The sequence below is a fragment of the Canis lupus genome, chromosome 17 (assembly GCF_048164855.1).
Source record: "Canis lupus baileyi chromosome 17, mCanLup2.hap1, whole genome shotgun sequence".
Taxonomy (NCBI): Eukaryota; Metazoa; Chordata; class Mammalia; order Carnivora; family Canidae; genus Canis; species Canis lupus.
This window is the reverse complement of record NC_132854.1, coordinates 36,887,241-36,900,922: the sequence shown is the minus strand read 5'-3', so window position 1 is coordinate 36,900,922 and position 13,682 is coordinate 36,887,241. Positions and strand designations below refer to the sequence as shown.

At 38.1% G+C, this 13,682-nt stretch overlaps 1 protein-coding gene and 1 long non-coding RNA gene across 2 annotated transcripts in view; one reads left to right on the top strand and one right to left on the bottom strand.

Annotated features, from left to right (window-relative positions):
* The window catches only part of LOC140608033 (uncharacterized), a 133,498-nt gene extending 125,548 nt beyond the window's left edge, over positions 1-7,950 (top strand). Inside the window, exons 2-3 of the long non-coding RNA XR_012009980.1 lie at positions 1,467-1,640; positions 6,456-7,950. This is a non-coding gene — a long non-coding RNA (uncharacterized lncRNA). The remainder of the gene's footprint in view (positions 1-1,466; positions 1,641-6,455) is intronic.
* The window catches only part of KLHL1 (kelch like family member 1), a 363,308-nt gene extending 350,292 nt beyond the window's left edge, over positions 1-13,016 (bottom strand). The window contains exon 1 of the mRNA XM_072782826.1: positions 12,391-13,016. Within this exon, the coding sequence (XP_072638927.1) occupies positions 12,391-12,890 (500 nt within the window). The 5' untranslated portion in view covers positions 12,891-13,016. The remainder of the gene's footprint in view (positions 1-12,390) is intronic.
* Between the last annotated feature and the right edge of the window lie 666 nt (positions 13,017-13,682).

Here is a 13,682-nt window from a genome sequence, read left to right as displayed (position 1 = left end):
ACTGTTTAGCCTTCCCTTCTTTGTCATCTGCTGCCAAGAGGAAGACAGCAAAAGATTCAGTGTGAATATTTCATTATCAAGTTCTACAAGATGTCAGTGGATAACTGTTAGGCCATGTATCAAATTCAAGAGGTATTTGACTCCAATAAATGATTCTTTTTTAAAAAAAATTATTTATTTATTCATGAGAGACAGAGAGAGAGAAAGAGACAGGCAGAGGGAGAAGAGGGCTCCATGAGAGAGCCTGATGTGGTACTCCATCTCAGGACTCTGGAATCACATCCTGAGCAGAAGGCAGATATGCCCAACTGCTGAGCCACCTGGGTGTCCCCAATAAATGATTCAAGTCAAGTGAGATTCAAATTTCTATTAAAAGTATGAATAATCAATAAAATGAGTACGTTTGTCTGACTTATAATAGGTAACTGTTAAGGACAAAATATATCACACAGTTAAGTTTTTTGGCTTATCATAAAGTTTTTTCATTTAATCATGGTGTTTAATGATCAGTTGTTTATTCTTTTTTTTAATAGCTTAACGTATATCATAATATGGCTATTATCAGAGTTATTTATCCATTTTATTTATCCATTCCCCATTAATCGACTTACATATTGTTATCCTGATACCACATTGTCTTTTTTTTTTTTAAAGATTTTTATTTATTTAAGAAAGAATTAGAGTGAGTATGATGAGCTTGAGTGGGGGTAGGGGCTGAGGGAGACAGAGAAGCAGGTTCCCCACTGAGCCAGGAGCCCTGATGTGGGAATCAATCCCAAGACCTTGGGATCATGACCTGAGCCAACGCAGACACTTAAGAGACTGAGCCACCCAGGCACCCCTACCACATTGTCTTGATTACTGTGGGTAGCTTCATAACAAGTCTGGAAATCAGTAGTGGTAGTCCTCAACTATATATTCATTTTTTTAAAGTTATTTTGTTTATTCTAGGTCTTTTAAATTTTTCAACGGATATTAGAATCAGTCTGTCTATTTGAAAAAATGCAGAGATTTTCTTGGAGGATGTGTATAATCTATAGACAAACTAGGAAAGAATTGACATCTTATTAATAGTAATTTTTCTTACCCATGAATATAGTATATCTTTCCATTATTTAGGTCTTTAATTTCTATCAGAGTGGCTGTATTGTTTTCAGTGGATGAGTCATTCATAATTTGTGGTCATATTTATTATTAAGCATATCATAGTTTATTGATGTTACTATGAAATTTATTATTTTTATATTTTTAGTTTCCAGTTTTTCCTTGATAATATATAGAAATATAATTGATCTTTGTATACTCATTCTCTATTCTGCCACCTTAAAAAAGTCATTATCTGTTTTGCATTCCATAAAAATTCTTTCTAATAAACAATTATATCTGCAAAAAAGACCATGTTACTTCATTTTTATATAAGGTTAATTCTTGTACAAATTAAACCTATTTTATTTCTTTTTTTTAAGATTTTATTTATTTATTCATGATGGACATAGAGAGAGAGAGAGAGAGAGAGAGGCAGAGACACAGGCAGAGGGAGAAGCAGGCTCCATGCTGGGAGCCTGACGGGGGACTCGATCCCAGGACCCTGGGATTATGCCCTGAGCTGAAGGCAGACGCTCAACCACTGAGCTACCCAGGTATCCCAAAATCATTATTTCTTACTTTCCAATATAAACGCTCTTTATTTCTTTTGGTTTCTTTGTTGAACTAACTAGCATCTCCGATACTGTTTAATAAAACTGAGAGAAGGCATTCTCATTTTGCTCCAGGTCTTAGAGGAAACATATTTATTCTTTCAACATTATGATGTTACCTGTAGGTGTTCAAGATTGTCAGCAGATCAATATTCTTTGTTTTGTTTTGTTTTGTTTTGTAAAGATTTTATTTATTTATTCATGAGAGACAGAGAGAGAGAGAGGCAGAGACACAGGCAGAGAGAGAAGCAGGCTCCATGCAGGGAGCCTGATGTGGGACTTGATCCAGGTCTGCAGGATCACTTCCCGGGCTGAAGGCAGGTGCTCAACCACTGAGCCACCCAGGCATCCCTATTCTTTTTCTGAGTCATATTTCATCTAGTATGAATATATTCATTTCAGCTTTCTTTTGATTAATCTTAGTATGCTATATCTTTTCTATACTTTTCCTTATAACCAACACAAGTGTTTATTTTTAAAGTGTACTTCTTGCAAGCAAAATATACTTAGATCTGACTTTTTATACAGACTGATAATCTCTGCCTTTTAATTACAGATGCATAGAGCAGTTGCTTTTAATGTAATTATTAGTATAGTTAGGTTTCAGACTGTAAGTGTACTGTGCATTTTCTATTTGCCCCACTTTTGTGCCCATTTCCTCTTTTTTGGATTAATTAAATAATTTTTATGACAGCATTTTATCTTCTTTTTTGGATTTCTGGCTGTTTATCATTGTTTTGTTATTTTAGTGGTTGCTTTAGAATTTATAATATAGTTCTGAGACTACCATCAAGTGACATACCATTTTACACTTAGTATAAGAACCTTATAATACTTTACTTTCATTTCTCCCTTCCCAGTCTGAAAGCTATTGTTGTGACACATTTATCTTATACATATGGTAAACAAACCCTCATATTATAGTATTTTTATTTGTTTAACCATCATATAACTTTCAAATGTTCCAGATTTAAAAAATAAAGCATAATCTTATTTTTAACTCATGTAGTTATCATTTCTGATGGTTTCCACTCCTTGCACCAGCTGGTGCCATGTCTTCCTGCAATCTGTGCTCTGTCATTAATTTCACCCAGCATATTTTTTATCTCAGGTATTATAGTTTTATTTTGGCCTAGCAGCTTGATATTGATTTTTTTCCTGTCTACATGACCCTATTTAACTACTTGAGTATTGAAATATGGTTTAACTGCATTAATGACCTTGTTTGCTACAGTTTTAAGTCAGTTTTAATTGATTGAATTTGGTCCTCATTATGGTTCATATTTTCCTACTTCTTTGTTGATTAGTTATCTTCAATTTGATGTCAGACATTGCAAAAATTACCTTGTTTGGTATTACATACTTAAATAATAAATAGTTATTTATTTATTCTTCAACTTTGTTCCAAGGCACAGTTAACATTACTTGTAAACAGTTTGATATTTTTGGGTCTTGCTGTTAAGATTTGTTAAGTGGAACCATCGCATTGTTTATTCTAGGGTTAGTCATTTCCTATTACTAATATAATATCCCTCCAAATACTTTGTCTAATTCCATGAATTACACCATTCTGATTGTTAGGAACAGGTGTTACAGTTCTGGTTCTGGTACAGTTCTTTCCCAAGACTTGGGTTGTTTCTTAAACACATGTATCTGTCATTATTCCACCGAATACTGATCTGCTAAATATTCAAAGGGTAATTCCACAGAATTTTGGAGTTTTCTCTCTGTACTGGTCATTTATTTTTATTTTTATTTATTTACGATAGTCACACAGAGAGAGAGAGAGAGAGAGGCAGAGACACAGGCAGAGGGAGAAGCAGGCTCCATGCACCGGGAGCCCGATGTGGGATTCGATCCCTGGTCTCCAGGATCGCGCCCCGGGCCAAAGGCAGGCACCCAACCGCTGCGCCACCCAGGGATCCCTGTACAGGTCATTTTTATGACACTCTGTCTTATGATATCTTACTGCCTTGGACTCCCTGGACATTCAGCTCCATCCCTTCAGTTCAGGGTGGTTATCACATTTCTCCTGGTTTCTCCTTGTCTATATCAGTGCCTGGAATCCCTCTCAGGGCAGTAAAAAGAGACAATCACAGGGTTCTTTCACTTGCTTTCCACATCCGAAGAATCACTCTCAGAATCTGATGTTCAATGTCTTGAAAATGTTGTTTCATATATCCCTTCCTTCTCCCCCTTTTCTTTCTTTATTTCTTTTTGCCTTTGTCCTCTTTCTTTCTTTTCCTTCCTTCCTTCTTTACCCCTTCCTTCTCCCCCTTTTCTTTCTTTATTTCTTTTTGCCTTTGTCCTCTTTCTTTCTTTTCTTCCTTCCTTCTTTTGCTTTTTGTTGCTGTTTCAGGTGAGAGGATAAGTTCAGTCCCTGTTATTCTATCTCAGCCAGAGACAGGAGTTCCAGTTCTTTCATAGTGACTTTAATAAAATTATTAGAATATTATTTGGCCCAGGATTTTTGTCATTTTAATTATTTTTAACAACCTATAATTTATATACAGATGATATGAACATATCCCTACTGCTACTAATAGTTTACTGATTGAACCAAAGCCACTGCAAACCAGAATCATAAACTAATTATATACAAAATGTCATGGCTTTTGAGAAAAAAATTACACAAATGTTTAAAGATCATCAGGGGATCACCAAATATGAAATATCTAGGTACTGATTTGTGTCAACTTCTCTACTGAAATTACATACCAGTACAGCAAAGGTAAGGTAACTAAAAAAGTAGGAATTGAATTTAAATTTTATTACAAATGACAAAAACAACTCCAAATTTATTTTCAAAATAGTAGAGTTTGAGGTTGACTCTCAGAGTTAGAAAGTCAGGATGTTTTGGTATTCATAAATTTAAAAATAATAGATTTTAAAAACAGTTTTCTTTCCAAAAGCTATTTTTGCATTTTCTCTGAAGCTCTGAACCTTTGAATATTGACCTAAAGAAACATCTTGGATATTTTAGTAAGATTACAATCTACTAGAGAAACAAAACAAGGGATCCCTGGGTGGCGCAGCGGTTTAGCGCCTGCCTTTGGCCCAGGGCGCCATCCTGGAGACCCAGGATGGAAACCCACATTGTGCTCCTGGTGCATGGAGCTTGCTTCTCCCTCAGCCTGTGTCTCTGCCTCTCTCTCTCTCTCTCTCTCTCTCTCTCTCTCTGTGTGACTATCATAAATAAATAAAAATTAAAAAAAAAGAAACAAAACAAAATTGTATATTTTATTGTTGATAAAAAGAGGTTTCTGGCATTCACCTTCTAAAACACTATGAAATTATTGAACTCTTCCTCTACCAATTTTCTGACCTCATAATTTAAGTTGTTCCACTATATTTTGGTTGAGATGAAAATGCTGATTTGCATGAACAAATGTCAATCAATATCACCAAGAAAAATGGTGCCTGGATGACCTACCAGGACACAGTGTTACAAACAATTATGATAAGAACTCAAACTGAAAGATTTCTTATGAGAATCAGTTATCTAAACTAGACTAAGGCCACCAAAGGAATAGGAAAGGCCAGAATTAGAATTAACATCAACTTCTTCCACTCTTTGTTATTTTTGGAGACTTGCAGATCACTTTCAAAAAGCAATATTTCTGTGACATGATCTTCAGTCAAAATGATTTACCTCATAGTATATTCAAAACAGATTTTTATTGGGATCCTAAATTATAAGCACATATTCTCTCTGGTCAGGAAAAACTATGTTAAGCTTTCATAAGCATCAATCTGTCTTCAAATTCTAGCCAGAAAAGTCAGCTATGTAGCCAACCTCAAACTTATATAGTGCAACAGGTTTTTGTTGTTGTTGTTGTTGTTGTTGTTGTTGTTTTGCCTATGCTTGACTTACCAAGTCTTGAATCTTTAATGCTGCTCAGATTATCTGTGTATATATAAGATGTTTTCTTCAAAGTTTTGAATAACATTATTTTAAATGTAGAAAGGTAAATTATTATTTGGCCCAAACTAGTATGTCCATTTCATAGCATTTGTTTTACAACTAACACAAAAACACCTGCAGTTATTTTGGAAATAAAATCAGTAAAGTCTTGTTACTTAAAGACTCTGTTTAAAATGCTGCACATTTTGGGACATTTGGGTGGCTTAGTGGTTGAGTGTCTGCCTTTGGCTCAGTGTATGATCCCAGAGTCCCAGGATGGAGTCCCACATTGGGCTTCCTGCATGGAGCCTACTTCTCCCTCTGCCTATGTCTCTGTCTCTGCCTCTCTCTCTCTGTGTCTCTCATGAAAAAATAAATAAAATCTTAAAAAAATAATAAAAATAAAATAAAATGCACATTTTAATTTTCAGAAACTTGAAACTAAAATATGCTGCAGATTTAAGTTTTCAGTAAATTCCATATGAGCTCTTGGTCAAAACCAATGAAATGTGACTTAGAAGCATATCAGCTAAGTAGTCATGAAAAGCATACTATTCTCCAGATACACAAATTATCTTTTGAGACTTAGAAAAATAAGCCAACAAAAACAATTTTCTGATCAATACTATAATCTATATTAGCCACATTCTCATTTTAATTAGACAGGGATTATTTTTAGATTATTTAAACTTGTACCTTAAAGAAGTTAATAACATAGTTTACATAGTAGTCATTAAAAATTCATCAATGTAAAGCCAACAATAGTTCTTCAATTCTCATAGCTTTTCTTTGTTTATTATAATTCAAAGTTGTATTTGTTTCATTTTGCACTTATATTCACATCTTTCTTTCAGATGGCTCTGGAGTTGTGGATACCTGCAAATCCAACCTAGTGACCACATTTCTTTCTCCATTATAATCTTAGTTTGCCTGAAGCAAACTTGCTGAGAGGGAAGGGCACTGAAAATTGTGGGTTTCTTCATAAAATACCACATAATATTGATAAATCCATCCTGAAATAAGTAAAAGAACGACTCAAATAAGGTATTATTTGTTGCTAGTTCTGGTTTAAATAGTGGTAGACTGTATAATACACCAGCCTGGGATAAATTAGCCAAGGAGACATAAAATTGAGTAAAATCATCCCATACTCTTTCACTATGAAACTGGGTTTACAGGAAAAACATGAACATGATTTCATTTTAGTGTTCCATAAAAACATAGCTTGAAAATTGCTTTCCTGAAGAAGGAGTCTCTAACCATTTTTAAAGTTGAATTTTCCTTTTGACTGAGGCAAGGCTGATTCCTTTTCACCCTCAACAAATATGTGGTTTAGGTCTCATCAACCTCCATGAGATTTTAACGGTGTATGCTTTCTTCTAGTGAACATTTTCTGTATCTATTGTTTGACCCTCAGAATCAGATTTTCTTTTTTTTCTTTTCTTTTTTTAAAAAATGATTTATTTATTTGAGAGAGAGAGAGAAGGGTGAGAAGAGAGAGAGAGAGAGCACACATGCAAGAGTGGAGGGAGATGCAGAGAGAATCTTCAAGAAGACTCCCCGCTGAGTGCAGAGTACCAAGTGAGGCTCAACCCCATGACCCATGAGATCACTAACCGAGCTGAAACCAGGTGCTTTACTAACTAAGCCACTAGGGCACCTCAGAAACAGATTTTCTATCAGAAAGCTCTCTTTTGGATTCCAAAATTAAATTAGTTTCCTCTATTTCTTCATAGTTTTCATTATAAAGTAAAACACATGGAATAACCCATATTTCAGGAAAAAAATTGGGTATCTTCTAACTTGGGCTAAGAAATCATCTTCAAGCCTTATCAGACATTGTCCATAACTATTATTTTAAGAAGTTTATTTAAACATTCAAACCAAGGGAATAAGAAAACTATTTGAGCACACCTTAACTATATCTTCTTTTCTTTAGTTCTGTTTTTTTGTTTAAGCAGAGGGAAAGGAGAATTGTCACAGTGGCCTGGAATATGGTATCTGGAGTCAGATAGCAAGGATTCAAAGTGCAGCTGTACTACTTAGAAGCCTGTGATTCTGGGCAAATTAATTACCTGTCTATATCTCAGTCTTCTCATCTATGTAATCATTATACCTAAGGGATGCATAATTGTGCCAGAATCAAAGGACTGTTCTGAATATTAAGTTGCACAATATAAATATTCAACATGCTATCTGGCAAATAGGAAGTTCTTAATCAATGTCACTCATTATGATGATGACAAGTATTTATTCACTTAATGGTATTTATTGAGTAACTATATGCTCTACCATAGGGACAAAATGATGAGCAAAATAGAAAATAACTGTCCACTAGACAATTTTTGTTAGAGACAAACAATAAAAACAACACAGATATTAATATATGGTTACAGGAGACAAGGAGAAATTGAAGAAAAAGTAGAGAGCAGTTACTCTAAGAACAAAAAGTAAGCAGATGTAATAAATTTAAAAATTTTAAATTAATTTGCCCAGGGTATCAACGAACGCTTCTTTGAGAAAGGTACAAAGCTCTTACTTAAGACATTTCAATTATCAATAAGAATGAATGCAGAAAAGGGTGGGTTGAGGGAAGAAGAACCACTATAGAACGGGACAAAATAAGTTTGTGAGGCCCAAAGGTAGAGGAAAACACTACGGGAGGACCCTGAGTCTGGAAGACAGAAGGTGCGGGGGAGGTTGGAGAATGAAGGACCTTGATAATAGACAAAGTACAGATCATACAGGGCTTAGCAGTATGGATTATGGTCAGATGGTGGCAGAAATGCTTTGCAAAGAAAAAAGGAAAGCCATAGAGGCAGCAAAGTGTTTCAGATTTTCATTTTATGATTTTCATTCACTCCTCTATGGAGAATGAATTAGAGATGGCAAAATTAATAAGGGAAGACAATGTAGATGGCAGTGGTAGAAGTTGAGTTGTAAAGGGACAGTAGCTTAGAATTAGGTAGACAAGGAGTTGGAGGGATATAGGAGAGATAGAGGAGGGAAATTTTTAAGATTTATTTTATTTTAGAGAGGGGGGGAGGACAAAGGGAGAGGGAGGGAGAGAAAATCCTCAAGCAGACTCCACTCTGAGTGTGGAGCCCAACAGGGACCTCAAACCCAAGACTCTGAGGTCATCACCTGAGCAGAAATCAAGAGTCAGACATTTAACCAATTGGGCCACCCAAATGCCCCAAGGAGGGGAATATTTGAAGCAAAAGTGACAGGGCTTGGTGGAATATTAAAAAATGATGGGGAAGATGATGTTGGCAAACACAATCCTGGAATTTTTGGCTTCTGCAACCTAATGCATAGAGAGCTGTTCTCTGAGATAAATAAGGAAACTGAGCAAGAGAGAGGGGGAGATTATGAGTTCAGTTTTATACATGTATTTATTTGTGTCTGTGATATCCATAAGAGAGGTGTGAGATCAGAGGTCAAGGAGGGGACGTTTAGATTTTGAGATGCAAATTTAGAAAAACAGTTTACGGACAGAAACTGAGGCCACGGAATCAGATGACAGCATTGTGTGAGAATTGAGAAAACTAAAAAGCAAGCAGTTGACCATGGCATCTCCTTTCCCACTCACGTTACTACAAACTGCAAGAATATAAATATTTCCCTTTGGTTCTTAGTTCACTACCTATAGAATTTTGGGTAAAAATATCCACACCAGAAACATATGATAATCTGATTAGCTAGAAAATTATATACTTTCCAACAAAAGTTCAGAACTAAGTAGAGAAAATAAATGACTAATAACATAGGTCAGAAGCCTATTACTGTATTTTAGAATTCTTAATGGTGTAATGGTTAAGCTGTTAGAATACTCAGGTCTGTTTATGTATGCCTAGTAGGATGGGATAAAATAAAGGCTGGATTTAGGCAATAAATTAGTTTCCCAGTGTCTTCTTGCTACCTTTATGTTTAAACTCCATTAGAGTTTGACCTTTCCAGAATTTCTGAGATTATGGGCAGTTTTCCCCTGAGCATCCTGTAGCAGCTGTTTGAACAACAAGTTAAACCAACTGAGCTACTTATACTTGTCTAAAACAATGTTCCTAACAAAGGACCAGATGAATAAAAAGATCAGAAAATGAAGAGAAAAAAAAAGAGGCCAACTCTTGTTTTAGACATGAAGATTGATTTAGCATGTAAGTCAGAACTGATAAAACAAAATGCTAAATATCAAATGTGACATCATAGTATGGTGATACAATAATGACCCAAGTAATCAAAATTATCATGCAGGGGTTACATAGTTTATGTACTCATTGATCTTTATAAACATTATGCAGATTCTTTGCATGTCCTGTGATGGAAACAAAAGTAAATCCATATTACTGACTGTTTTACATATTATTTTTTATTCAGTACTTAACTTTGGAAATGCTGTCTCTTCTGAAAAGTGAACCCTATTCTTACCACATGTTAAAATTTACACATATGTAGTTATAATATATGTGTAATATCTATATGCAGTGACTATCAAGCATAGTAGCATGGCTTCCATCAATCACAAGCATAGAACCAATGACCTATGAAGGTTTAGGAACTCATGAAATCCGCATTATCAGTGCCAACTCATTTGTCCAGTAAGAATTTCAAATTTATCTAAAGGATTTAAGTCTTAATAAGATTTTTAAAATAAATAAGACCTGATTTTCAATATTTTATACACGTAAGAACTCATAGGAAACCCTCATTCCAATAGCTAAGATGGATTTGGTGGTACTTGCTTATCTTCAGAATTCTTTTCACTTACAACTCTTTGTGAATAAAAACACTGGTATATGTTCAAAATTTGAGAACCAGAAGTTATACCCAATGGGTGTTTTGTCCCTAACTGAGCTATATTAGTTATTAGTTTTATTTTTTGTTTATTATAATTTCTTAAGTCAGTATTTCATTAGTATTTTCAAATTCTTCAACTTACATGAAAACCTTCAGAAATTACTCATGACAAATATACCTCACTTACTGAAAAATGTGTTTGTTATAAAACAAATTTATAAAAATTGTCAAATGTTAATAGTTCAGAAGGTCAATTTTAAGATGATTTGAAGACTTTACAAAATTTTAAAAATAATCTTTTTTCATGAACTGTCCAACTTATAAAAATATCAGTTTCAATATGGTCATTAGCAAATATTTAACCTAAACTGTTTTCTTTTAAATACATAAGGCGAACTGCAAAGTGCTTATGATTTTTGAAAACTGAAGAAAAAGTTTTATATTTTCTACCTTAAAGAGGGTAAAGGCCAACATATTTTATTGGAATAAAAAAGATCTAAAACTATAGTAAGTAGTGAATACATAAATCAAATTACTTTATATTATTAATGGTATCCAAAGTTATAACTGTCTTGGTTAAGTATCGTACTTAATTGAATAAAAGATAAACTTTTATTTGGGTCTGCTTTATATGGAAAAAACTTTGTCATACTTGAACATTTTAAATTAAACTTTAATAATATTACGTGATAATAAATGTCTTCACAGATTATGTTCAAGGGTCTTAAAATTCCAATTCAAATCCAAATAATTCATATAATTGAAAATTTTAAGGGTGATTTTTTAAATCTTTAACTTCACATCTGTCAAATAATTAAAGAGCGACTATAATATTATTTTGCTCTATGCATTCCCTTTGTGACTTAATCAACTTTATAAGAAGCTGATTCAATCAACCAGAAGTTTAAAAGTTGTTTCTGTTTCTAATTTGTTATTAAGTGATAGTTAAATTTCATTAACACATTCATTATCATTTTCCTATAGTTCCTATGGTTCCTCAATAATGTATTCTGATATCATATGAATTTAAATGCAAATCTTTTCATATCCTCACTCTATGCCAAAAGTAGTAATGATCTAATGCAGAATAATGAGTCGATTCTCTAAAAATGTAAAACTTAGAAGTTTTATGTGTGTGAAGATTTTCCGTAAGTCTCGAAAGTAGAACTCTTCTCGAAGAATGTAATATTAGAAATACACAAAGCACACATGTTGACCTGCTTCCTAAAGATACACAATCCCATCCTTAGCCAACAAACCAGGAGAGCTGAATGCAAGGGGACTCAGCAACAGTTTAATTCTAAGACTCTGAACAAGGCAAAAGTGAACACAAAGTAGGATAAGAAGGCAAGTTACGATAGAGAATTGCACCATATTTCACAAAAGAAAAAAATAAGACACAGAGAGAAAATACTGCTGTCCAGTGGCCTCTTTTGCCCACCTCATTAGTCCCGGAATAACAGATTCAAGACCAGGGATCCTGGATATCAGCCCAGGTCAGTTTCTAGGCCAGTCAGTACATGAGATGCTTCTGAAGGGGGCTTAGAGCAAGTTTCACCTCCCACCACCCATCTGCAAGACTGACATGACACCATGGCAGGAGGTGACAGAGGAACCCCATCCTCTCAGAAACGTGACAACCGCTCCACTTACAGATTCACCAAAACGCACACATATTCAACTTGCGATCTCAGCTCTGAAGACCGGCAGAGAGAAACAGCGACCACACCACCACCGACGACGACGACGACGACGACAACAACAACAACAACAAAACATATGAATGAGCCTGTAAAGATGAATTAGCAAACTTTTAGTGAGATAACAACTTGGATGATAAGAACCGAGCTGCCGTCTCTCAATCAAAAAATGTCAAACCTGAAACGTGGTAGGGCTTAGTAAGTACCGAGGCGCACACGGGGGGGGGGGGGTGCGGAGGAAACGAGTGGAAATGGGGGGGGGCGCTAGGTGCTCCGTGGGGACTTACTGTACCTGTGGCCACATCCTTCACCTGTTGCCTGGCTCGAGTTGGCCGGCTCCACTTGCAGCTCTGGCAGGACCAGCCCTTTATCGTGTGGTCCCGGAAAGTCCATGCCCGGCACCTCCTCCTCCTCTAGAGACTCCACGTAGAAGAGAGTCCTGGCTGGCTGTTGGGTGCCCTGCCCGGGCGCCCCTTGCTGCAGCCTGGTGGCCACAGGCAGGAGGGTGCCATTCAGCGGGTTAAAGGGGGAGGAGGCAGAGGACGGGGAGGAAGACGAAGAAGAGGAGGAAGAGGAAGGCTTCTTCCAGAAAGTGCTCACGCTGCCCTTCTCCTGGCTCTTGAGCAGGCGGCTCTGGCTGGGCCCCCAGTGCTCGAAGCTGCCGCTGCCGTCCTGTTGCAGGCAGCCGCCCCCCGCAGGGCCGCCGGGGGCCGGCGACGGGTGGCTGAAGAGTTTCCAGCGGAGGCGCAGGATGTGCTTCACATCGAAGTCCTTTCGCCCGGAGCCAGACATGCTTGACGCAAGACGGCCAGGAGAGCTCAGCTGGCGCGGGAGGAGACGCGCGGGCTGGTGGGGGAGGCCCGCGGAGCCCGCGGAGCGCGCGGCCGGAGGAGGCGGAGGACGCGGAGGAGGCGGAGGAGGCGGAGGAGGCGGAGGAGGCGGCGGGCTGCGCCCTCTGCGCCCCGGGAGCCGGCGCGGCCGGGCGGGCGGGCTGCGAGCCCTGCGCGCCCTGCGAGCCCTGCGAGCCCTGCGGGGCAACCGCCCGAGCGCGGACCGCACAGCCGCGCGGCTCAGCGGCGGTCAGGTCCGGGGCACCCGCGCGCGGGGGGCCCGCCGGCCGTGAGCAGAGGCAGGAGCCGGGCGCCGAGGGCAGAGGATCCGCGCTCCGCGCTCGGGCGCCCCGTGGTTACGGCCGGGAGGGGCGACCCTGCCGATGGAGGTGCGCGGAGAAGGCAGGTCTGCGCGCTCCGAAGCTCGGGAGGCGGCGGCGGCTGGGGACCCCTCCCTGGGATGCACCCGCGGCAGAGCCTCCGTCGGGAAGGTGTCGGCTCTCCTGTCCTTGCAGCTCAGAGTTCAGCGCCTGGGGAGCGCAGAGAGACAGAGAGACACAGAGAGAGCCCCAAGTCGCCAAGAAGCGCACCCCCTAGTCTTCTCGGTGCACCTGCGCCCCTGTCCCTGGCCTCTCCAAGGATGCTCTGGGAGCTTGCCCGGGTATCTATGAGAAAGTCAGATGCCTTCTGCAAGGCGAGAAGGGGTGGCTTTATATATATATATATATATATAGTCAGTGTGTAAAAGAGAAAA